Below are 27,907 nucleotides of genomic sequence, written 5' to 3'. Positions count from 1 at the left end.
AAAAGTTTAAAAACATGTTTGAGTAATTGCCTACTAGTGATCAATTTAACTATTTTTATTACAATATATCTATTTTTATTAAATGTGCCCTGTCAATTATTCATTATGGAAGGACAGAGGGGTTATGCATATACAGAAATATAAACATTTTAATTGCAGTTGTTGGACTACTGGTAGTGCAGGTTTTTAATTAAGGGGGCTTTAAACGAGAGTTGCTACAAGGGTAAATTTAAACCCTTTTTATTTAGTTGTGCTTACCACGGGTTTGTTTGTTTGCTGTAGGGTGAATTTGTTTCTATGAATTATAGTAATAAGGCAATTGATGTGTTCTTGAAGTATTTGTGCACTGTTCTTTCATTATATCCACTCCATATAGAATACATAAATCTGTCAACATAACCTTCTAACATTTATGCCTAGTGACATGTGGCTATTTTGTTTTCTGTAAACACACGCCATAAAAGGGGGAGTGGAGACTGAACAAACACTGCTTACTGTAAATTGAGATGAGTATAGTAAACCGACTGCATTCCTCTGCTGTGTGTTGAAAGCCAGGGCAAGAATCCCAATTAATTCCCAACGCCTTCAAACCTGGAGCTCAATTCAGATGCCATTGAGTTTTGTGATTTTGCTGGACCATAAACCTGAATGGGGATCCATTACTCCAGAGATCAAAACAGACACACGTATTTCTGGTGTACAGGCTATGGAGCTGTGGAGTCATTGAAAAATGGCTTGCAGGCATTTTTCTGCAGTGTTTGTTACAAATCTGTTCAGAGTGTGGCAGAAGGGCAGATGTACTGAATCAGGCAGCTGTCAAGGAGTATCCCTAAGTAGGGTTTTTCATATCTTATTTATTTCAAAGTTTCACTGGAATAGTCTCTCTTGACTTTCTCTTTATTGAGGGGATTTCACAGTTGTAGTGTTTCCCAAGTTTGCTTTCAAATTATGTTACGAATGGAACCATGAAGTACCTGTGAAGTGTGATGTTTGACAGCTTAAGCCAACACACCCTGTTTTAAATATTACTATCTTCATTCCAGAACAATTCTATTTTCCTTTTGGCAGCCATGGCCCAGTGTGACTGAAAGTCGTCTTATATTATTCTATATTGTTGTTATAATCCAAATATATTTTATGTGGTCATTTTGTGCTGGATGTATTCTTTGAAAAGAAGGCACACTTGTTCTATATGTTTTATCTGCACGTTATTTAAAATTACTGTCACTCGATTTGAATGTTACTTACTGTACAGTGTACTTTACAAATGCTTAAATGAGGGGTAGTGTAACTCATGGGTCTCAGTGTCTTACTTTGAGAAATACATAAAACAACATCCATCAAAAAAGGAGGCCATTATACTTTCCTAGTAATACTGTTAGTCAGGCAGTAATGCAGAATTTGACTCACCTGACTACTGAGTGCAGTAACAGCAACATTGCACTACAGTAACCATTAGGTTCCAGGCATGCAGGGCTACAGTACCTCTTTCCTACAGTAGCTTCAGTTTGGTTATTTTAACTTCACTTTGAAGTAGACACAAAGCAAAGCAGACATATATATGACTAGATGGGCTTCAGTGAGTTGCATGAAAATAATTCCATCTGGGGTTTATGTGACATCATACACTTTTTTTGTATTTGTTTATAATGTTGTGTTACTGTTTACATAAAGTGTCTATGGTTTCTAATCGTGGAATTCTATTTTTTATTTTATTTATTAGCTTGTCAGGTCATCTTTCTGCCAGGTCATATGAAAATGATATTGCAATCTTCATGTGTACCGGGTTAAACAACTAATCCTCGTACCGGGTAGGTCTTGCATATTTTATGTTTCTCTGAGGGTTTTCTCAGGCTCCTCAGCAGCATTGCATCTAAACTTCTTTTTGCATGCCACAATCCGTTTTGTGCTGTGCCGACAACTTGCGAGATCCTGCCATATTCAAAACTATGCGCCAAGCACAAAACCAGTTTTGCGAGGCACAAAATAATGCTTTTAAAAAAGCAAGACTTAACTCTGCGCACATCACTCCAGCACTCACTCACCCAATCCCTGAAGTGAAATGCAGGCGCTTTCCGAGGTACTACAACAATAGAAAACACCCAGAGATCATACAAGGTTCTGTCCACATCTAATGATTATATTCAAAAGAACGATTGTGATAGCAACATCACTAGTTTTAATACATGTTTAAAAAATAAATAGGGAAGCTGCAATCATGATCATTCTTTCGGACTGAAAGAAAACTAATCACTTTCCCAAGCACGCTTTCTTGGCACGGAAAGAATAACTCCCAAAACAGAATCAAGAGTACCGCATAGTATCACAGTACATATCGTCGGTATGTAACATGGACTAAGCCGGCAGATACTCAACAACTACCTGTATAATGCAGGAAAGCTTTACTTTAATAGACACATACAGCAGTATATCAACCCTAGATCGATCCAGCAACAGTTTGCACCTCCTTACCTTGCATTCACATAGATTTCAATATCAAAGACGATGCTTATACAGTAGTAGGCTAGGCTACTGATTACTGGATTGGTAAATTGTCGGCGTTTTGAATGTAAAATTACAAAAGGCGCTCCTTTCTTATTCCACTGCCCATTCAGCCCGTTTTATTTAAGTTGAATGAATTGCCCCCCATTAGTTATTGTTGTTTGTTGTTGTTGTTTATGTATGTATGTATGTATGTATGTATGTATGTATGTATGTATGTATGTATTTTCTCATAACAAACGTCCTTATCCAGTGCGACTTACAGTTCTTACAAAAAAACACATTACAAAAATCAGATCAGTCCAGACAGGGAGCAGTAGCGGTTTGATAAGCAAGATCACAGCTAATACTGAGAAAAAAAGAAAAAAAAATTATGGAAGTCTTGCAGTTCCTCTAAGGGGAATGATTTCTAGTTGGTAAGCCGTGCAGAACAAATTGGCAGTGTATGGTCATGCATTTTTAAAGTTGTCTATCTATAAATATCTGGTAGGTTTCTGGTAAGTATGGGTTGTGATCTTCTGGGTTATTTCTAAGTTCAAAACTCTCACTACAACAGTGGCTTAATTCCAAGAAGCCTAGTGTAAAATAGAATTGCACCAAAGTATATGTTCCTTCATACCGAGGTGGACCAATGGCATTTTTGGCTTTGGTGAAGTGCTATTCCCTCCATCTGCTCTACACTTGGCAAAAAAAGTGAAAGGGATTGCTGCTAAAAAAGGCATGTTCTTGTCACATTCAATAGTAATCTACATGGCACAGTTTTACACAAAGATGAAATATGCCAGCACTTTTTGGCAAGCTCCTAAAACTACTTCAGCTTTCTTGGCTGCATTAAAGCCAGTAAACCATGGGCCTGGAGTAAGCTCTACATGTACTGCAAATTTGTCTCATGCTAAGTGATAAAATAAAATGACCATCAATGGACATTCCTTATGAAGCAAAGACTAATATTATGTGTACAATTTTGTAAAAGTGTATTTTTATTTCTGTTGCTTGGCAACAAACGGAAGATATTTGATTAAGAATCAATGCAGTACACACAAACACTGTAACAAATAACGATGAAAATGTGTATTTCAGATACAACCCATGTGGTTCACTGATTTACTGTACAGTGTCCGTTTTGTACCCTTCATAATTGCAGATATTATCATTGTGAATGTAGTGTAAAAGCAAACAAATACATCTAGTTTATGTATAGTTAACACAGATACATAAAGATACATTATATATTGATTTTGAGAGGTTTTATGTATCTGGCAACAAACAATAATCTAACCATCGGAAATTAATGAAAGTGAGATTTGAAAATGAATGCGGCTTTTCTACTTGTAGCATGTGCTTCTTAGTAGTTTTGTTGCTGCTAGGTAAAGCTAATTGAATACAGTGCCTTATTAAATAGAAAAAAAGATCAAAACAACAATAGAAATCTGAAATTATTTTAATTTTTTTTTTTTTTAAGTTGTTATAAAACATGTTTTTTGTTTGAAATACTGAACCACAGCTCCATCCTGAATTTCAGCAGTACACCATTAGATTGGAATGTAAGCAAAGGCATGTTCGAAACTAGTCCCTGTAAGCATGTTATTCCAAATAAGTGGGATTACAAAAATGTATCCCATGCTAGATATATACAGTAGAAGTTACGAACACCAAACTTCTGAACTGACCGGTCAAACGAACACCCCACTTTCAGGCAGCAGTATGCAATCACTCAACAATGCAGCTTTCACTCACCCAGTGATACAGACTTTGACTGCCCAGTGTTTAGGTTGTGTTGATGAACCACAATTATACAATGGCAAGAGAAATTCCTGAGCTCTGATTTGCTTAGCCTTACACTAGACCTGTGATGTTATCCGAGCATAACATCACTAATCTAGTACCAGCAACCTCCTCACTGAAAACCTAGACAGACATATCAATCCACCACAACTGTCAATAACACAGAATAAATTACACAATTCCTGAAGTGAATTTTACTCTAAACAACATGACAACTGTGGAAACCTCGTTTGGCAAAGGGCCTTCAAACACAGAGCATCCCAGAGATCAACTCTGAGGGACTAGACAAGATAGAGTCTGACAGAAATTAAGCATCCACGAAACGACCAACCAACTGGGCAGTCAAAGTTTTTTATGACTGGGTGAGTGAGAGAAACTCACATATAGACTTAAACTGTCACAATAGAACACCGTAATATAGTTTTACGACAATTGTATGCCTCTTGTCAGAAATAGCTCCGGAGAGCCGTATGGCATAAGCAGTTACGTGGGGCTCGGAGCAGGCTTAAACAGACACTTAATGAACCACCCTTGAGGCGTAACTTTAATATACTGTTAGAACGTCATAGTTATTACTTTACTACAATTGTAAATGGAAAACAAGAACTTTTATGAGGTGGAATGTTATTTCCACATTTGTCTAATTTAAAGTCAGTTTTAAACATATGAAATGAATCTTATTTGCTAATTCTTTCAGTGAGCCATTGTATAATATGAATAATGCACTCCAGGTTGTGTGTTGTGCTTGGATAAGATCACTTCTCGGGTGTTGTTGGACCAGAGGCGTGATGTTATCCCAGCACAACACACGCCCTGTCGTGCATTATTCCTTTAATGTAACCTGCCTTATTTGGCCACCAAAAAAAAAGTGAGGGAAACAAAACAGAAAGGCATTCTGATAGAGTACTTTTACTCGTTTCAGCTTTTTAAAACAGTATATATAGGATGGCGAACGTCTTAGTAATATCGGCATGCGTACTGTAGAAGTGAACAGACAGAGGCTGAACGCCGAGGTATGATTCTATACTGCGAGTGCCGATATAATACGTATACAGATGCTCGCAATCCGTTTTAAATGTATTATATACTGCTTTATTATTAGTATACAAGTTAAATGCAGCTACATTTGCTTTCTAATTATTACCAACCTTAATTTAGTCCGTTGTCAGTTTCATTGAAGAGAGGGAAAAGGCTGAAGAGAATACCGTTAAGTGGCTGAGGTACATGGTCGATTGTGATGTCACTGTTTTGAATGGACTTTGCTGTTGAATGGAATTCGAAAATGTGCCTCAGGTATGACTTTTTTAATATAAAGCAGGTGATGTGAACCATGCAGTACAGTAAAAGGTGAAAGTGGTACGGTTTGTCATGACTAGGGTTTCTCTGTGATGGAATATAGAAGGCAAGACGTGCTCTCTGATTGGCTGAATGATCCTGAGCAGTTTGTAATCTTTTAATGTGCTACTACAGCTTAAAAAGCCTTTCCAAAAAAAAAATTGCAATGAAAAGAACATAACTGTATATGTTTATAGTAAATACTAAAACAATTGCCAAATTAACTTTTTAGAAAAGTAGAAAATTCAGTTATCCAAATACTGAAGTAAATTCAGTTAATTTGTCTGGCTATAGCACACTTTTAAAGCACTAGAGGGAGCAAGGAACCTTTAAAATAATATGCTTCAAAAGGAGCGATGCTATATGGCTGCACTGGAGGAAATAGTTCTAAAAAGATTATTAAGATGTACACAGGAATGGCCATTAGGAGAGAGAAAATAAAAGTTTCTGATTTCTCTTGCGTTATATCTTGATTCAGGATAACACTGAGAAACAAAACAACACATGTCACAGTTAAACCATTTATTAGGCTATTTCTGTGAAAAATATGCTTTTAGTAAACAAGTGAAAACAAATTCTACCTAATACATTATTTTAAAGTCCCTCTTGTAAACTAGGTAGTCCGTAGTTCTCTCAAAGACTTGAAGGTGAATAGGCCAAAATGCAGAGTTAAAGTAGAGTTAAAGTAGTCCTTATTTTTTAAACTTGTAAATTAAGTAATGTAAAATTATGTAGAAAAAAAGTGCAGGCAAAGCACAGCCAGTTGAATAATTTTTGGAACATTTTTCATTGCCAGTATGTGCATTTTACCCGATTTTTGCAACCATTTATCCACAGAGAAAGCACTGAGAAAATGTCAAGCTAAACAAGATGAAAAATTGTGCTTTGGGGAGCTACATTATTTGGTGAAACAGTCTTATTTACATGGTGCTGTAGCCAGCGCTCCAGATAAGGTTTTGGGTCTGGGAGTAACTTACCATCTAATTTTAATACTGAGAGAGTCAAATGTATTTTCAGGGGGTGAAATGCAACATTACTTTGAAAACATGAATAATCTTGATAAACACTGTAAAGTCTTTAATGGTAATGGGGTAGTCATTAAAAAAGAGCCTTCCATTTTAACTGCAATGTTATGTTGCACCCTTGAAAATACTAAGTATTAAAATGTTGAATGTTAAATACTAAAAGTTAATATCCTTAAAATTAGTTAAAATAGCCAAAACATTCTTTATTATTATGCTAGTTTGGTTGCATTTGTTGTACTAGAATTAGACATATAATGATGCATTGTAATGGAGCACTGTGCCTTTAAGAAATTAATAATTTGGATATAAAGGAGGCGAAAGGTCAGAGATTAAGACTGGGACCAAATCTAAAACTTTGACAACCCGCTAATCGCACTTAACAAAACTGTACTTAATAGCGTTTTCTTTTTATGAATAGATACTTACAAAAAATAAAGAAAACACTATTAAATACAGTTTTGTTAAGTGCGATTAAAAAGTTTTGATTTGGTCCCAACCTAAGTCGAGTCAAAGGGAGTGTACGGAAGTTTTAAGAGACTGCAGAATAAAAGAAAATATAGCTAAAATACAAACGCTTTACCGTCACTGAAAGGGACACTGCTCCATAGTAAGCTCTCAGTGAGTAGGAAAAAAGATGCTGTTTGGATGTAAAGAAATGATACGCCTTGATTAATTAAAGTTAACTCGAAACGAGGCAAAATAAAGTTGAGCATTTCTTTTAAGGGTGCAACAGTTACTTTGAACTACGCGTGCATTCTACAAGGTTCTTTATCGGTTAATTTTTTTCATGGTGTCACACTCTCTGCAAATTAATTACGTTAGCCTACTATTTTAACATTAAATTCTTAAACTCGGTGAACATCTTAACTTATTATTATTGTTATTATTATTATTATTATTTATTTATTGTCATACGCCCTTATCCAGGGCGACTTACAATTGTTACAAGATATCATGTTATTTTTACATACAATTACCCATTTACACAGTTGGCTTTTTACTGGAGCAATATAGGTAAAGTACCTTGCTCAAGGGTACAGCAGCAGTGTCCCCCACCTGGGATTGAACCCACGACCCTCCGGTCAAAAGTCCAGAGCCCTAACCACTACTCCACACTGCTGCCCTAACTTACATAAAGCCATACAGATAAATAAAATAAGGAAATGCATTAATACGTTATAAAACAGTTTGTTTAATATTATAGGCACCTTTTTTTAGCGGTTGCCTCGGATGATGGTTCCAGTTGGATTTGTAGCTGGACTGGGGTGTTTACGCTTCAACCTGTGTTAGCTTTGAATTTTTCTTATTCTTACTGTGATTGGCTGCAAAGATAACAGGGCTAGCCAGAGATTGGATAATGTTTTTCTTCTGTACAGTTTCCTAGTAACAGAAGACATTGTATTCTGGGAGATGTAGTTAGTGGAAGTTTTAGGGGAGGCGGGAGGGGAGGCAGACAAGCCGTGCAGCAAAATTGCTATGCATGTTTTAACGCATTCATTTTTTTTTTTTTTTTTTTTTTTTTTTGCGTATTTCGGATTTTTGAATGGGTAAAAGCGGCAGGTACGTAACGTATCTGGACCGATGACTGTAGCTTTCCTTTGCCTCCTGGGTCTGGGGCTTGGATTCCAATCAGGTTCAGGCCACAAGTGAAATGAACTACAACTCGTTTTGGCAGTTTTTCCTAGGGAGGGGCCCAGGATGAATGGGATTTCAATTCAAGATTGAGATGCTCTCACAGAGATACTGTTTCAGCGGGACTTTCGATTAAACTTCTTTTTTGCCTAAAATAGTCTGTGGCCTTTATACACAGTATTCATATTAGCATACACTATAGTGGGCACAAATAGTTATTAAAGAAAGGTTCTTCATAAGTCTTAAAAAAATTCCTTTAATGGAATGAATGGTAGACTGCTCGCCTTCCTGAATATTATGTACAAAAAAAAAAATCTTTAATCCTATATACAACTGGTTCTGATTTATGTGCTCATGAAAAAAAAAAAAAAATGCATTAGCCATACTGTACTGGTCCTTCAAATGTACAGTGTAGCAATTAATGCAGGGTATCAGTAAGAGACTATGCAAAAGCAAGGCAGAGATTTCCCCTTTACTGTTATAAAAGCTATCCATTTTTCATATGTGTCCATTACTGAAGGAAAACGTCTTAAACACTGCTGAAAATAAAAACCTTTACATGCTTTAATAGATAAGTACATCAAAATCTAAAAGGTAAGTATTTGCGGACTGTATTTTAATACTACCCCTTGCGTGTTATTGTTGTCCAATACAGAATAAATCTCCTTTGCATAAATGTGTACATTTAAGAAGTAATTGTGGTAAGGTTTTATCAGCATACTGATAAAACCTTACCACTTATTGTATTATTATTATTATTATTATTATTTATTTCTTAGCAGACACCCTTATCCAGGGCGACTTACAATCGTAAGCAAATACATTTCAAGTATCGCAGTACAAGTAATAATACAATTAAGAGCAAGATAAATACAATGACTTTGGTTCAAGTGTGACAAAATACAATTGAAAAATAGGTATGGTCATGATGTGTATCATTTTAATCAGGCTGAAATCTAACCTATTTTTCAAGTTGTAGGTCTGACAAGATCAGCTAATATTTCTTCTTAATTATTATTGTATTTGTTTTGCTTCCTCTTTGGGGTCACAGTAAACACCTTGTTACAAATAAAGGCAATACGTATACTGATCCTTTATTGGATCCAGTGTTCTATTTTTGTATACATCTTTTTGTCTTTATAGGGAGGTATCACACATTCTTGCTCTAAGTGCAATATTATCAGCAGCCATCCATCAATCTAACCATGAATTTAGGTTTGGAAAATCCAGCATGATTTAGAAATACTGAAACCGAACACCCTAAAAAAGCCAATGACCTAACCTTAAGTGCTTGCAAGAAAATCTTTCACGTGGGTGTATGTTAAGTTCTCAAATGGAGCATCAATTTTATAACTGTCTTTCTATTTTATAACTGTGTTTTTCTATTTTCAGTGACACTTTGGGGTAAAGGCTTTGTGAATTTGCCCTTTGACTCAGATAATTGTGCTTAGTAGTTACATGTCCTGCTTCAGTTATGCATTTTCTAAGGCTTACCCAGTGTATCAACCAGTGTTGCATTTCAATTTGAATTTAAATGTCTCCAAGCCAGTAACACATTGGCCAATTAAAACAAGCACAGGAACTTTTGGCTTGAAAACAAAGGGGATATTTAATCAACCTGGGGCACAAAACAAAACTTTTGTAAAATACAGTAAGCTACAGGTATCTGATTTATTTTACCACATAATGTTCTGTATAAAAACAGCAAACATGGCTGTAACAGAGTGAGTTTTAATGGGATGTGTTGCTACTCATATTTTCTGAGTACATTTAAGAAGTTCTAAGTAGTTAGGTAATTGAAAACAAAAATAACAAGTTGATTACTTCACACAAAACAAATATTCTCGCGGTGTCCCTTGTTTACACAGTTAATGAGAAGCAATCAATAACAATCTGACAGTGTGATTTAATATAGAACCTGTTGTGATAAAAACTAATCAAATTTTAAATGAGTTTATATGTCTTGCCTTTCGTTTATCCGTTTGATTTCAAATAAGTTTAATTTCACTTTGCTTGTTTCCTTAGAAATGTGTCCTCGGCAGTGAACGGTGAAGTTGTAGTCCTGGGCAAGATGTCATCTTTGATTAAACTCAACAAAACAAATACATTTCCCATTTGGAACAGCTGTAGCTCTTGCTTGCACCTGAAATGCAAAATCAAAAGACCTCTTTTTTTTATTTGCTGTGACCTAATTGATAGATATAAAATATATGTTTGAGATTTGGAAGGCTAACATTCAGGATCAAAACTGTTTTAGTGTAATTAAGGGAGCATTGTATTTCTTTTTCTCAGCTGCTCCACAGATTGATAGATGGTGTCTGTGGACGTGATCTCCCTCGGTTTCAGGACTATGGTAGCTTCTGGAGCCTGACCGAATGGATGGAAATGATTGACACTCTTACTTGTGTTTTTAAGACAGCTGTTGGAAAACAACTATCCAGTGAAGAGGTAAGAGTAGCGTGTTAGAGTGTTATATTAACATACAATGCTACTTTGTTCATTCTTAATTTTGTTGTTATTGCTATTGGGGTCATTTCAGACCAGTTACTTCAAAATGTCTTGTTAAGACACTCCTAGAAGCAGTTTGGTCATGCCTGAGAATCAGCAATGACCTAGAGATTGCAATGCGGGAGGCAAGGTTTCCATTGCAATACTATTACTGTCCGGTTAAACCTTTGGCCAGTAATAATCTGCTAAAAACTGTCTTTTTGCTGATCTGAAAGTGAAACATTATGCTTCTCTATGCAGTATCTATGCTATGAAAGAAAGAAAAAACATTACTGGCCATTGGCAAACCAGCGTGACAGATGTTGTCAAAACGACTTCTAGAACTTGCCATTGTTCCAATAAAAACCTAATTGTGTCCGTGCATAATGTAGCCTGGAAACACATGCATCGTTTTTTGTCAATGCTGACACACCTACTGTAGCAGCTACTCTAGTCTGATGATATAATAAAAGGGTGATGAATATTATTCTATAAATAGTGTTGAAAGCTTATTGTATTTTAAATTCAGTGAGGATATGACATTTTTTACAAATTGTGAAGTCACCTTTCATCCCTGAAAGGGACATGGCTGGCAGATGCAGCTGCTATGCAGATTGCAGTGGCAGTGTGAAGGTTTTTGTAATCACTAAATACCAGCGAAGAACAAACCTGGGCAGAATGCTGTTTTTCTCTCTTCGTCTCATTTTTGTTATTAAAATATTACAAATAAGGTGACATTAGTTCTTCAGTAACTATTCAAATGATTCATGTTTTTACAAACTTTAGCTTTGAACTATGGTATCTATCAACATTTATATTTTTTGGTTCTAAATGTAGTTACCCAAATTAGCTCCATATTGTGAGTGCATATGTTAATGGTTTTAAATGTGGCTGGTGCCCAAGTTTTACATTAGATGGAGCAGAAGCTCTTTTACCTTTCAAAGGTCCTTAGTCTTAGTTGTATTACTTCACAACTAGATAATCACAGATAATTAAGTCAAGTAGACAAACCAGTACTGAACACTGAAGGCACTAGTTTAAACTGTTATCTACTTGACCTAGTTTGTTATAGTAGTCCTTAGAATTCTGACTGTTTTAATGTTTTATGGATAAATATAAATATGTAAACTGTGCTGAAACAGGAGTGCTTGTATAACTTCAATTTAATTGTAAATTAGACAAAACTTTAACGGAGTGAAAGGAATGCCCCAATTTTTTTTTTTTTTTTACCTGAGGCCCACCTGTTCAGCTGTATTAGGCACTGTGGCTCACTATTAGCACTCCTTGGGAACATGTCAAATTAAAAACCTTTCATATGTTTAAACCTGTAACATTATAAATAAGCCTAATCTAAACTGTCCTTTATTCATTTGAATAAACATTGTGAAAGATGGAAATCACATAGAATATGCACAGAGTGAAAATAATTTTTCAAACACTTCAATTTTAGTAAATAAAATAAATTGCAAAAACTAAACAGACGTTTTTATCAAATCTTTAAATTAGGCACCTTTGTATAATTGAAAATTTTAGAAATGCAGTTATTTTTCTTGGTCATCAAACAAGAAATAAGTGCATGTCTCTTATTATTCCCATTCATAAATACCTGAACAGGAATCCCTTTGAGTAAAACCAGTACAACGTGCACAAAAACATTACTCTTAAATCCTAATTAATCAACACTGTAACTAAAACGTCCAGCCGTTACCTCTCACGCTGAACTGTCATGCACAAAAAAGACTAATGCACACAATACAGAAGGAAACGAGAACATTGCATAAGTTACTTTTTTTGCCACTCCACCAAATACAACTTGCAACCCCCCCCCCCCCCACTTAACCACAAGAAAACTTATGAAAATACACCCATCTGCAGCGAAATTTGAATCAGTCAAAAAACGTTTTTCTTTAATTATTATTTTCCAGCAAATCATATTCTGGCATTATTTTAAGACGACTGTGAACGAGCCAGTAATCAATAAAATAGCAGTATATCCAAACATGTTAATAAATCGGTACAAGATTTATCAGTTTGATTTAATAACTTGATTTAGTTGATATTGAAACATCAAAGTACTAAATATTTTTAATGTTAATAGCTAATTAGTCACAAAAATATATTCACCACCGTCAATTGAATTTTTAAATGAATGTTATCAAGTACAAAAGTTAGTATGAAAACATTTCTACAAAAGAAAAAAAAAACAACATTCCAGTACCGTACCTCAAAATGGACCCCACGGCACAAATGCATTCAAACTCTTGTAGATGCCTTTTTTGTTATTTATACTTTGCAAAACGTATTCAACATATTGTAATTTTATTAATACTAAACACACTTTTTACATCTGCCAGCAGAGCGAATAAATGACCTTAACACTGCCCTATTGTTAGAGCTCTCTCTTTACATCCCGCCTACAGGTAGGCAATCTGTTAGCTCTGATTTGTGAATTTCTGCTTTGATTGACAGTCCGCCAATACTGCCTTGCTGCACTTTATTTTTCTACATTTACAGCTGCCGTCGGTGTTACAGACTAATTCTCACCCCGGGTGAGTTCTGCCCTAGGCTAATCCTCACCCTGTCAGGCCAATTGTCACCCCAGTACTCTTCTGGAAGGGTGAACATTAGCCCGAAGCAATTCTCACCCCAGAACAAAAATGTTTCATACACTACAAACCAATAATCTTGTTTAGAGCAAGCCTGGACACGTACGTGTGTGTGTGCGGGTGTGTGCGTGTGTGTGTGTGTGGAGAGAGAGATATTAATTCCTAAATAATGGAAAAGCACTCTGCATATTCCATGCAAAGACAGACACGCCCAAGAAGACTGCAAGTTCATTGATACAGAGCATATAATGGAAATACGCAATAAAAAGTTCAATACTGTCTAGTATACTGTGTTCAGCCCACTGCCCTTCTACAATCCAATGGCCCTAGTACTTATGTACTTAAGTTGTTATGGTCTGCAACCTACATGGAAAAGATGATATAAAGACCTACTCACACTCTGACAGGGAACTAGGTTGTGTACATTTATTAGTAGTATCATGTCACACCTCTCCAAAAAACACCCTGCAAATTATATGATAAGATCCTGCACTTTTGCAATCAAGAAGGAAGATAAGAACTTGCAATTACAACCAGAAGAATCTGTCTACTGCTTTTGAGCTTATGGCGACATGAAGTATGATTTATTAAAACTTTTTTTTATTATTTTTTGATTTTGTAATTTTATTGTCAAAAAACAAATTCATTGCAGCCCATTGAATTCTTAAAAGCTCTCTGTCACACTCTGCTGGAAGAAGAAAGTATTGGTTTTACACTTCAAGCTGCTCCTCACGATAATCGCGGTGTACTGCGACGTGCTTCGACGTACTGCAAGTTTACGGTGGTACTGGGGGCATTCTCCATGGAACCCAGTGTATGTACCGAATCCTTCGTATCTGAAAAGGGTCCATCTTTTTTTTAAATCTGTAAGTCTATGGATTAGCAAATATGATTTTAAAAATAGCAGCTCAATTACTCCACATTTTAAGCAATTCTTTTTTTTTTTATTTTTTTTTTTTTTATTTGTCTGGTGACATTCTTCCTCAGATTGTAACATGCACAAGGAACTATTGGCCTCGCACTGTTTTACCTGTGTTGGCAAAAACTATTGGAAAGAAACTCGTCCTTAGGCATTTTCGATTAAGCCACTGAGCATTACCTTGTTAGTGCACATTTGTAAGCATTCAAAGGGCCTCATTTACGAAAGGGCACTAAATGTAGCTGTCCCATTTACTAACGGAGAACACATTAATTTTAAATGCACACTATTTGGCTATTTACATACCATAGAGTGCACACTACATGTATTGTGAGCAATAATTTAATGTGTACAATACTGTCCAAGACTTACCCATGACCACCGTGATATCAAAAGCCCCAGCAGTCCAGGCGTATCTTTTGGTCAGTGGCTCATTGTGAAAAGTGGAAGTGGCTTACATTGACCGAAAAGGAGCGATCAACAGACACAGCCCTCCGCAGGGGACAGGCAGAGGCAACTGAAACTACACTCAGAGGAGTTAGAAATTCCAGTGGAGGAGGTTGTTTTAAATTATAATACATTGTTTGGTCCAGTGTTTTATTTAACCACTCTATTATTTCTACCAATGTAATGAACTATAAAATAGAATCTAAGAAATTATAACATTCATCCATGTTTATTCACCCTTGATATAACCTGTAATTTTCACAGCTCTATATGAAAACTTTAATGCAAGTAATGCCTCCATGATGCCAGATAGATTTCAGCCCAGAAAAATGGGTCTAAATAGTACCCCTATCAGTGGTTAAAGCCTGGTTTCTAAGCAAACTAATTATCGCTCACTTTAAGGTGCACACTACGATTATCGTCTTTTAGTAAATACGGTGTGAATAAAGCTCATCTCATTATTCAGAGTGGCCGGGTGCCTCATTTAAATACATTACCATACAAATCACATATTCATTCTGATTACCACAGTGTGGCACAATAAAAGCAGTGGGCGCTATAATATGCCCACTATTTCGCGTGGTAATGAATAAAATTGCAATAGTAAGTACGGAAATCATGAACGTGCACACTAATTGCAATTGTGGTGCACCATAATGTTTAGCGCCCTTTCTTAAATGAGGCCCAGTGTTCCACTCTACATAAATCATTGTTTGACTTGATTAGCCTTGTGGCCTCAGTTTTATTAGACTTAATGAACACTTATGGTATTCTAGATCACAGTATTTTGTCCGGTTGTCAGCCATTTAAGAAGTGAAAGACTTTAAATCAAATTGGACTTGTTTAAGATTAGCTGAACAAAATCTAAAGTCATTTACCAGGGATATACCCCCCCATTGATTATGGTGATCTGATTATCTAACATGCTTCAAACAAGCTTTTAAATAAAGGTCACACAATACACAGGACAGGTTAAATTGAAAATTGTGCATAGCTTAACAGAATTAACTGTTATTTCTAAAGAAACCACAATCTTTGTTGGGATTGCAGTTAAGGGAAATAAGTGTTGTCTCAAAGTGAAACAAATGGCAAGGAAGAGAACATTACCAGGAGAACTGGCCTTGTAAATCATGTCTTCCACTTTATATAGAGGGTGAACAGAAAGTAAGTTTACTTTATAATCACCCTGTAAATCCAGTAACATAATACTCCTGCCCTCCATCAGCTTCAAGCGTGGGTTCCTTGAAATCAGTTTGAGCATACTGTACATTCAGTTTGGTGACCAACATACTAAACAATGTTGTTTTACAATATTATATAATATATATATATATATATATATATATATATATATATATATATAATCACCGTGTATGTGTTTTGATAATTGAATTGTATTAATCATATTTTTTAGGTGATACAATCCCTAACTGGACTCAGCTCCAGTTATCAAGACGTAGTATTGAAATGCCTGAAGGGCAGAAAAGAGGAAATCAGACAGGCACTGGTTGAAAAAACTAACACAGTTTCATCGGCTCAGTTGCAGGACTTTGACTGGCAGTTAAAGGTACGGTATGAAAGCTTGAATTGGCCTTTGTAAATGGAATATATGTTATAGGTTGAATGTTGGCATGGACTAAATAGGGTTAAAAGTCAAATTTTTCTGGGGGGGGTGGGGGGGGGGGGGTTCTTTGGAAAAATAAATGGTATCTACTGAACTAGCAACCAAGACTTTCTGCAATGCTGTACCAGTGTTTGCGGTGACCAGTAACCAAACACGTGTTCAGTCATTATTCTAATTACTGGTATAAAAATCTGCTAAATTTTACCAAAAATAAACATAAAAATGTAGAGTTGTTAGTTTATTAATTACAAATTTTACTTCCGTACTTGGCCTCATTGAGATGGCATCTTGTTCAAGGCATACATAAACAATGTTAAATGAAACTGTACACACAAATAGTATCCAGTGCATTTAAACAACAAAGACTATCGGGAGATTTTTTTTTTTTTCAAATACGCATGCTGTACATGTAAAGCAGCATAATGAAAAGGAGTGCCATGGATGAGTATGAAATGTACTTTTCGGATGCATACTAGTAACATGTTTAGTGGATGTGATCATGCTGCTACTTTGGTGTTGATTGTCACAGTCTGTTTGACATGCAGAGATGGGTTGCAAAATGTAGCATTATATAGGTTTGCTTGCTGAATTAAAAAAAATAAATAAATGGGACAGTGGTCTGTCTATTTCAGGTGATCCTGTCACTTCCATGTGGAAGAAGGCCCTTTTCTTATAAGGTGGTTGGGCAATATACTATAATGCTAAAAGAGTCAAGTAACATTTTTTCTCCTGAGATATTTCTCTTTGAGAATGTAAACTCTTCAATGTACAGCCATACGCGCCACCTCCATGACTTGCAGGCCTGTCAAGAAAAGGCTCATGAAGGCTCTTGAGTGAAGCTGAGCATTAATGTTGTTGTTGTTGTTGTGTTAGAAGGATTTTGACAGTGGAGCATTGGTGAAAGATTATGAGCAGGAAATTTGTGTTCCACATTAGTCATACATTATTTTAAAATATTTTGGAATTGTACAGTGGTGTCATTTTTTGGCTGTGTTAACGTGGGATAATTTAATTAATGTCACGTTTACTGTTTTTATTTATTTATTTTTTTTAATTTAGCCTTATGATATCAACAACACGCAGAATGGTTATACACATTTCTTTTTGTCAGGCAGTTTAGGTTGCACGAGGCTAAGCTCAACAATATGGTTTCTCAGTGGAAAATTGTCCTGGAGCCATATGCCAGCCTTTTGGAAATGTTACAATAGTCAGCCTCTTTTATTATAACCCTGCCTCCAATGAATTATGTCCTACTGCGATTGATTTTTCTGCTAGTAAACAGAAACAATGTTATAAAACAAATAAAAAAAGCAAGAGCATTTAAAGCTGCCATTGAGGTTTCCTACTATCATTTCTATTGCTATAGAGCCTATAATATAATGATTTTTTTTTCCTTTTTTGTCTAGTTTTTGTGTAGCTAGAAATTAAATGTTTTGGAGTTTTATGGGTAGTATAAGGTAGATGACAACTGAATTAAGGACCTGTAGAATGAACCAACCGCGAGAAAAATCCTGTAATGGCGGACAACAGATTTTATCTTTTTATTTATTTATTTATTTATTTTTTTTATATATAACCACATTGTAGTACTTTGCGACTTAGCAATCGAATTAACAGTGTTGAATCTCCTTTCAAATAAAACCACAGCCGTACTGGTGTATGTTTCCTTTCTGTTGGGCGAGGTTAACTATAAACACCCAACCGGCTGCTGACAGCGAGTGAGCGTTGAGCACACATGACTAAATTACATATTTAAACAGCAGGGCGGTGGTTCTACAGTCTGTAGGCTAAAAAGAAAAAAAAAGAAAATCATTGTATGATGTTGCTTCTTTTAAAAATGTGTAGTATTTACTAGGTACGTTTACTTTCTGGAGTTTTAAATGTTCAGTGTTTGTAGTTCAGTGTGTTTTATCTAAGGTTATGTTTTTAAATAACAGTATTATTGAGTTGAGCAGGCAGCTGTGCCGCCCTACTTAGACTGTGCTGGAGCGACACGACTGTGTTCTCTTTACTTCCAATGCTTTATGTGTTTTCTCACTATGACTAATTCATTGAAGAGCTCCTTTGTCGTGTGATTGCATTACCCTACGCATGTGCACCGCTAATTATTAGGCTAATAAAAGCAAAAGCACAGTATTATTATTACAAAAATGGAATCGCAGGATTAAAAATAAATAAATAAATAAATAAATAAATAAAAAATCAATCCCTAACTCCTGGGATTGGGAAGTGTCTGGAATTGGATTTGCTACTCCAGACCTATTGAGTGTGTTCATATCATATAGTGAGTGCCCATCAACAAGCTGTCTGGCAGCTGATTAACATGAACAGACGACTGCACTAAACACTAACATGTAAGCATTTTGGCTGGATTCGATATTGCACAAGACACACTGCATTTTAAATGCCCAGCTCAAGTGTGAAAAGATAACATTCAAGTTAAATAAATAAAATAAAAAACACATATTCAATGTGTTTTCCAATGTTCACACAGTTCCACATGCTACCTGATGCTTTTAAAAAATGCCTGTATTTGTAAATTTTAAATTGTTTTTATGCAAAATGCCCCTGTCTGTTTTCTCTCTACACTTCTGCATTTGTTGGAAGAAATGCATGACTTTTGAGAATTGCTTTCTGATTTTGTTTTAAATTAGAACCCTAGATTTTGTTTTTCAAAAGCATAACCTGTTTTGGGACTCGTTTTGCCATACTTATTGGTCTGGATTTTGAAATAATTTTACATAGCATTTTAATTTAATTTAATTTTATTAGTTTAACAGCAGTTTTCCATGAACAGTAATGGTTGAACTCGAGCCCCTCCTCCATTCCTGTTTACCTTCTGAGCCAGCAAATCGAGGCTTGTTTTTTTTTTTTTTTTAATGACCCGCTTAAATTTTTTTGTAACTTGAAGTCCTATTCATTCATTTTAAAATACAGAATAACATACCCTTGTGTATGGGCTGCATTGTTTATTAATCAGGGTGTAGTTTTACTGAAATCAGTGATAAAAAGCAGACACGTCCATCACATTGGTAGGTAAGCATTTAAAAAAATATATATATTTCCAGTTAACATCAATAAGTACTTAAGCCTAGTAATTAGAAGATATCATTTTTTTCTGTTTTCATAGGTATATTATGAGTACGCGGTAGACAAGATTTTTTGGAAAGGGGTACGGGGCCTAAAAAGTTTGAAAACCCTAGTGTTACTGCAAAGCAAGAGAAAAATAATTTACAAAATCGATTTCACCACAAGGGTGTTCCCTTAGGCGAAGTGTTCTCTTACGAGGTGTTCCTATACGCGGAGACTACTGTATTTAAACAAGATCTAACTATTCAACATGACATTAATTTTGTTGCAAACCGCATTTCTTGCTATATTTGTTTACAATTCTGTAAGTCATTTTCCAGATTCTAGATGTGAAGTCGTATGTTAGAAACATGATGTTATTATAAAGCAGTGACACAGATTGAACATGTAAACATTATGCGAAATACAATATGGATAAATCATCATAATGAACAAACATATTTAACATGTTAAGATAGTTATTAACATGTAATAAACATAAACACCTTAAACATTCTTTCATGCACAAAATTTTAGTTGTTAAAATATTGCTTTTGTTAAAACCAGTGCCAAAACAAATGGGTAACACTCACTGTAACAGTTTGATTTCTGTTTGATTTAAACAAAACAAAACAAAAAAAAAAATGTTGGTTATTGCTTGGCTTTCACTGTGTTTTAAATCCTTTTTTTTTTGTGGATCACATTGTTCTGCTTTCTGTCTCTCTCAGCTGGCTTTGTCGAGCGATAAGATCTCTTCACTTCAGACGCCACTGTTGAACCTTGACTTGGATGTCAAAGAAAATGGAACACTTAAGCCCGTGTCCATAGAAATGAACAGGGAAGAGCTGCACAGTCTGATAAACACATTAGAGGCAGCAAATAAGGTACATTTTCTTCAATAAGAGTAAACTAATTTACTGTGCACAAAGATCTAATTTACTTCTGAAGGTTTAATTGATTTCTGGGGCATCTTTTTTCCATCTATTGCTTTCTTCCTAATACCTTTTAATGCATAAGGAACTGTAAACTATTAAGGTGTGTTTTTGTTTTTTCCCTCTTGGTGTTCGACATATGCATGATGTATAGTTTGGAAATACTGTAATCTAGTGGTGACATATCGTAATACTGTTGTCATTTAAATCATTAAAATAGGCTCACCAGTTCATATATTGCCCCTCTACAGCCTTTCTTGCAAGGCTAATCAGTATCTGAGCTTTAAAGCCAAATTCAGACTATCATTAAGCCATTCTAAAGGACCATGGTAACAGACCCAGAACAGGCTTTAAAGGTGAGATCCATGTGTATACAATACATCTTATGTGAACCAATTGGCAGATTGCACCCATTGCGCCTTTCTGGTTCACTCATGTGACCCGATTTGTTTCCTCATTTCCTTAACAGCTTATTCTCCATCCTTTACCATTACAAATGGCGACACTGCCCTATCATTGTTCATGTGCAGCACACTTTATGTTGAACGAATACTGTATCTTGATTTTTTGTTTACCAGCTTATCTATACGTTAGATGTTCTTGTAATGAAGAGCCAAAGACTCTATTGTGAATGTGACTAATGCCTATCGATTTAGAAACACAGACTGCCTTTCAAGTACCATAGCAGGTGGCAATCAGCTGGGGCTGATGCCTAACGGAAAAACAAAAGAAACACTCATTAGTTGCTTTACATAGCCTCCCTCCATATACTTTAGTACTAGCTATTGTAGCTGTATAATTATGCTGAGGCTGCACAGCTTCTCTCTGCAGCTCTACAAACTGTTTATTTGCATTACAGTTTCTTCAAATATGCTATTAATATATTATAACCTTAACAGTTATTTTAGTTGCTAACCCCAGACTAAGAAGGATAATTGGGTGATGCATATTTCTCGGTAGTATTGTCTGATACAGATTATTTAGTTGGTTCTGGGTCCTGTTAAAGGCTAACAGTTTAATATAAAACTGTATTTTGTTCTTAAAATAACAAAAGATTTATACAATGATGGCTTGTCTTATGATTGTCCAAAGTAGCTGAAATACTCTTGACCTGTTAGATCAATAACTTTAAACTTTCAGTCATAAGAATTATTTTAGTATAGAACAAAATTTCTATAGATAAACATTTGCCCTTGAAGTATGAATATGTTCTAGAGATTCATGTTTAGCATTTACTTTATAAATGTGAGCATACATTGATTTTTAGGGAATGCATAGCAAGACTGCGGGAGTTTAAATAAAAAGTTGTACTGTTTTATATGGCACTGTTATGCATTACATAAGCAAGCAGTAAACAGCCGCTAGATATTCAACCACATAGCAGGGCAACAATTACTTGAGCAGAATCCACAGCCTCCTTGCAGGAGTGGTCACCGCAGGATTCTGGACAGTCACTGCCATAGATAAAGATCATTCAGCCATGAGTATGGGGCAGCATCTGTTGCTTGTCTCTTACCAGACTCTGCCTCAGATGTGCTGAACTATTTGGCCGCGCTCACTAAATTGCTTCTGCAGTGCGGCAAAGAATTACTGCACTTTGAGTTTAAAAATGTCCTTCTCCTTTTCTTTACTATGAGTACTCTAAATGTGTTTTTATTTATTTATTTATTTATTTATTTATTTATTTATTTATTTATTTATTCGTTTGTTTGTTTATGTGTTTATTTATTTTTGTTTGTGTTTTGAACCAATAAATTGATCATAATTAGAATTAAAATACAATATTTTTATATAGAAACAAAAAAAATAATCTAATTTTGTTTAGGTACAGTCAAACTCAGCATTTGCTCTATTCATAGTACTTTTTGGAATCTCAAGCTGTACCAAACACATACTTTTTAATGATATCTACCACTGTACTACGGTAAATTAAGCAGATTTACCACAAGGCAATCGGTTACACTTGCACATCGTATTGTAGGTCTTTTCCATCAAGCAGTCTTTTTGGATCAAAGCAGGTCATGTCAGTCATTTGGAGAAGCAGCTGCTTGGTTAATGACAGGAAAGATGGCATTGAAAGAATAGAGAAATCGTCACTCCCCAGATGATGACCTAGGAAGTGTAAGTATAGAAGTAGTAAAACTTGTTTCTAGCCAAACTGAAGAATGCCAATAATCATTTGTGCACCTCTATAATCTGTATGTGAAATTCCTCTTTTCACCAAACAGTGGCCACTTAGTCAGGCAATCCAATAAAACATTTAGTCCTGTGAAGATTGTCCAAAAATGTTGTTGTTCATCTGTGTGTTTTCACTTTCCGTTATTAATTTTGTTCAAAATTCCAGTTGTTTAGGACAATATGGAAAACATTTTATTTAAGAATAAAGAACAATTTGAAAATGGTTATTACAAAGAGTAATTATAGCATCATCAAGCTTACTAAATGAAAGGAGTCGTTCTTTATCAATAAATAGTGAAACAAAAGGGTTTTTTTGTTTTTGTTTTAAACTACAGCAGAGCAGAGTATCCAAGGAATTTGTAACCACCCAGTAAAGCAATTAGAAAACTTTATTATGGGAAGAATAATATGTCATCTATGGTTGCTTCTTGCCTTGTCAGTAAAAAGAAAATGGTTCTCTTAGTTTGTTTAAACTTTATTATTTATCTTTTTTCATAAATGGAGAAAGAATTTCGATGTACAGTATATCTGACAGTGTCAGATGGAAGCTTTTTTATACTGTACTCGGTGAGGTTCTGAAATTAAGGCTTCCTTTTTATCTATATTTAATTATTTCCAAAACCAGCCAGGAGCCCTTTTTATCTGTGGTGTTCCAGCTCACTCTCACAGTCCAGCCATTTAAAAGCAGTCCCAGATGCATGCTGCTTTTTGATGGCGCTGCACACATGGAGGCACGCAACACAAAGGTTTAAACCTCATTTTGGCCTTCGGTGCCCTCACACTGCTGCAAGAAACCTAGGGGCCTAGTTTCAGCTTCTGTTCAAAACAGGCTGGTGTAAATAGTGTGTGGGATAATGTAAGGTTGGCAGGGACTGGGTTAAATCTGTCTCTGTCAACAATCACAGGTGTGGCAATTCTCCAATTAGGTGAAGCAGGGAGAAATCCTTTTTTAGGGCAAGGGAGTTTGGTGAGTGTGAAACTGTTTTGTTTGTGAACTTCGTAGTGAAGGCGAATGCGCAGCCTACGTTTGTGTATTTTGTTTAACCCTTTTATTTTGGCCCTTGTGTCGTGTTTTTTGTTTGTTCCTGTTTTATTTCTGTTTGTGCAGCAGTGCTTCACTGCAGCTTCTGTCTCAGAGTCTCTTTAATTCCTGCCGGTAACAGCTTGGGCCGTGATGCTACCCTGCCACAAGGCGATAAGCACGGTGCATCTTATTTTACAAAACTTTCAGATAGTCACTTAGACCCAGGTTTGGCCTTAAGCTTCTGCTCAATAAATAATTAGACAACTCGAATTGGTGAAAAAGGAGGTGTTTCCATGGTTTTCCATGGAGTTACCTGAGTTATCTGAGTTGGGCAGAGGAAATATGTGCGAGTTAAAGGTCAAGACGTGCATTTGCTGCAGATGGTATCACAGTCAAATTGTCAATGATTTACAAGATAAATCCATCTAGATATTCTTTTGCATTTGTTTCATGCAATACATATACCTCTGGTAGAATGGTATGCAGAACAGGGAAAGAAGCGCTGGCCAAGGGAAATAATGTGTCCGATGTCAAAGTGGATATGAGAATGGCAGTGATGACGCCAATTTGCTTGAAAACATAAAAAGTAGACCGGCCATTTCCATCAATGGATTTAAAAAATCTGGAATTGATCTGATGCGATCAGAAACAGAGAGGCACTGTAGTAGGACTGTTCTTTTTTTCTGTTAAGCATTTTTGTGTTCTCTTTTTTTTTTTTACAAGGGTTTAATTAACAGCCAAAATAATTTATGCCAGACTTGTTAGAAAGTCGATACATTGTGCTGTAGATATTACTGGACACCCACCGTGCAGGTATCGCAAAGTCCATAAACAAAACAAAAAACGTTAAAATAAATTAGTTCTGCACTGTATAAAACGGAGCTGATTTTACCAGTGCTTGCTAGTCTAACTGATTAGAAGGCCTTTTTTGTTCTCCAGTAACATTGTAGATGCTAGTATAACAATTACTGTAAATGAGATACTGTTTTAGCAGATACATTTCATTAAGTAAACATTTCTTTGAATCTTTTTGGAATTAAAAGTATGAATGCAAAACTGTGTTACATTTTTCTTTGTGACCATACAAAGTGACAAACGGCAATTCAAAATCCGTCAAAATCCCCCAAGGTAGCAAATCCACTGAATTTAATACCAGACAAAATGTTCCGTTATACGGTATGTTCAGCCCCCTACAACATTTTTGATTAACATTTAGTGATGTAATTTCCTCCCAGGCTGAATTCAGACTTTAGAATTTAGGCCAGCCCGAGGAGTGAAATCGGACCAGAGAATTCGGGCTCCCTTCCGAATTGGGAGCCAACTCGAGTAATTTAAAAACATGGAAACTGTGGTGTTGGGGGGCAACCCGAGCACGTACCCGAGTTATGTCATTCATGGAAACGTGGTATTAGTTTCACAGGTAAATTATCAATTTGTGAGGTAGTTGAGCTCTATAAGAAATGGAAACATCTGTGAACAGCTGTGTGGTGGCCAAACTCACATTTGTAATCTTAGGGTGAGTTTCAGGTGGCAGGAGCTAGGGTTCCCCCCCGTCCCCGTTCTGCTCCTGGTTAATCTCCATTGTTCCTGTTGGTCTACTCTATCAATCTTCATTCCCTTCTCAAATCTCCTATTTAAACCCTGGTTTAACCCCGTTTTCTTTTCGGTTTTTTTTGTTTAGTCTTTTTTTTTTTTATACTCCGTGTACAGACCCAAGCTTTAATGCAATATGGACAATAAATCAAACAAATCCACTGCCCTATGAGTATTTTTTGCTACTAAAAATAGTAATAAAATGGATACCTACATCTCCCTTCTTATTCGGAGCCAAAGTCTCTGTCGCCAGTGTCATCCCTCTATAATCCGCTGAGATCATCCATCTCTCTCCTACATTGGACGTTGCAGCTGAACCTGTCGTTTCAGCTGCCGCTGAACAATAAAACAACCCCTTATTAAAAGAATGGGCAGCTGGTGTTCTACGGCTGTGGAAATCTACATCTGCTCCTCCCAACCTGATATTTCCCAGTCTATCGCTAGTATGCATGGAGTGGGAGCCACTTTTCATGTCCCAGTCTTCCCCTCAGGTGATATATGCTGTCGTTCTGAGCTTGGGGGTGACGGGTATGGGTATGACTCCAGGTACCTTTTTCTTTCTACTTTTCCAGGCTGTTTTTTGGAACAAGTTTTCATAAAAACAAACAGTAAACTACATTGGGAGCAACTCAATTTGGCCAAGTGAGCCTAACCCTTTGCGGTCCATTCCTCACAGGTCCTTTGTCGGACTGGGTCCGACATCATTATAGCAACGCAATAAACGGGTGTCTAGTCGTTTTTTCTCCGGAAAAAGCCGAGAAAACCATTCAATTGCCGAGTGGGAGCGACAGGAGCCGAGACAAGTCGGGAAAAATAAATAAATAAATTAAAAAAAAGGCGTATCTCATGATTAGTCATACATGGTATCAGGTATCAGATAACGGGGGCGGTCGTAAGTAAACAAGTTGGCTGACTGAATCAGCGCACAGAAAACACAGACATTTGCAGAGCTTTTTTGAGATGTTATAGTAATAAAATAATGACTTGGATCGCATTATTGAGGAGTTTGGTGATAAAACGAGTGATCCGGAGATGATCGATCGGTATGCACGACTATTATTATTATTATTATTATTATTATTATTTATTTCTTACATAGGTGAACGCTATAGCAAACGAAAGGGTGGGGCGGGGCTGGAGATGCCTAGTGAGTGCTTTGTTGATATGCAGGGCCATTTAAACCCGTTTGACTGAAAAAAAATACTTTTAAACAGCGCGTCTAAAATTAACTGCGCGTGTGAAAATTAATTAGACGTGGCGTGCCTGACGCGCAATTAATAAATGGACCGCAAAGGGCTAATGTTGTTGACGACGATACTGGTGACACAAGGTGCCCCTTTTATATGTATGTTACGCTTGCATATTTAGAGAACCGTCTGTCTGTGCTAAAATCTGGAAATAACATTACATTAATCTTGTGTAATTACAAGTTATTGATAGATGAACAGAGAAGAGGTAAGTCAGCAGCAGCCTGTTTTAGAAAAGAGGCAGTGCAAATGGAGAACATCACCAAGAAGGATCTGCTGACACTTTCAAATAGGTGTGAGGAGAGGTATTGAGTAAGGCTAATCTTACTGTACCCTTAATGCAGGGATGTTCTTTTATAGGAATAGAATTTTACCACCTTCCCCACCTTGTTCTTATTCCTTTATACCATAATCACAAAGCTGCCAACCAATTGTCATTTCAAGCAATTTCATGATGGCTGTCTCTACAAAGCTGTACTTCGGTTATTAGCCTGTAAAAGCCTGGCCGTATTACTCATCTTTGTTACCTTCCTGCTGTTTACACAAGTCTTCTTCTTCTAACTCTTTCCGGGAGACGGCTAAAAAAGGCAATTTTAGGATGCATTCCTTGAGCCAAGTTTTTATTTTATTTTTTCCCCAGGGCTGATATTTCTAAAAAAAATGGGGCTGAGTGTTGGCTTGCGAGCTGCACACATCCTTGTCTCATTTAGTTTATCTTGGTCCTATTTTTTTTTAACCAATTCCTCTTTAAATCTGACAGGTCGTCCTACAGCTGAAATGAGTGGAGATTAAGGTAATCAACAGCATGCGACATTTCAAATTGAGATTGTGAGAAGAAAAAAGTCAAGCACTGACAGTGAAGCAAGAGGAGAGTAATGACACCATCAAGGCCCAGTCAGCTGAGACCCAAAGATCTTATTGCTATTGACTTTTGACACATTATGCATGAGCAAAAAAATAAAAAATAAAATGAGAAGCATCATAACGAACTATAGAATTTTTTTCGAACAGAACATGCATGACATGTCATTTGATATTAGTGTAGCCTTTATTTTCCTCCAAAGTCTGTCCTGTAAATGGAGTGTGCTTTTAATCCACTAAAATTGTTGTTGTAATCAAGGAGAAATTACTTTCTTAGAATTTTTTTTTACAGAATTATTTAATTGTATGTATTCCCATGTTGTGTAAGCCAAGTATTTTGTATTAATCTTTCATTATTAAAGAGAATGTCTTGAAATTATATGCTAAGGTGTTATTTTGTGTTTTTATTTAAACCACTGCTGTACCTTTTTTTTATTATGTTTACAATCAGTGATTGGTTCTTTTATATTAATATGACTTAGTGGGGTAATTGCATTAAAATAACATATTTTACAGAGGAATTGTGCTTGAAAATAATTAACCCTTTTCTATGCTTGTGGTTATGGAGGCTGTGTGGTCCAGTGGTTAAAGAAAAGGGCTTGTAACCAGGAGGTCCTTGGTTCAAATCCCACCTCAACCAC

At 36.0% G+C, this 27,907-nt stretch overlaps 1 protein-coding gene across 2 annotated transcripts in view; it reads left to right on the top strand.

Annotated features, from left to right (window-relative positions):
* The window catches only part of LOC117420964 (COMM domain-containing protein 8-like), a 32,251-nt gene extending 4,606 nt beyond the window's left edge, over positions 1 to 27,645 (top strand). Inside the window, exons 2-6 of one of the 2 annotated variants that reach the window (XM_059032655.1) lie at positions 10,572 to 10,727; positions 16,153 to 16,305; positions 20,160 to 20,315; positions 27,046 to 27,073; positions 27,153 to 27,181. In XM_059032655.1, coding sequence (XP_058888638.1) covers positions 10,572 to 10,727; positions 16,153 to 16,305; positions 20,160 to 20,315; positions 27,046 to 27,051 — 471 coding nt within the window. In that variant the 3' untranslated portion in view covers positions 27,052 to 27,073; positions 27,153 to 27,181. Of the gene's footprint in view, positions 1 to 10,571; positions 10,728 to 16,152; positions 16,306 to 20,159; positions 20,316 to 27,045; positions 27,074 to 27,152 lie in introns of both variants that reach the window. The other variant, XM_034034774.2, reaches the window with a different exon arrangement.
* The last annotated feature ends 262 nt before the right edge of the window (positions 27,646 to 27,907 follow it).

This window comes from Acipenser ruthenus, chromosome 1 (assembly GCF_902713425.1).
Source record: "Acipenser ruthenus chromosome 1, fAciRut3.2 maternal haplotype, whole genome shotgun sequence".
Lineage (NCBI taxonomy): Eukaryota > Metazoa > Chordata > Actinopteri > Acipenseriformes > Acipenseridae > Acipenser > Acipenser ruthenus.
Note: the sequence above shows the minus strand (reverse complement) of the source record. Positions and strands in the feature narration are given on the sequence as shown.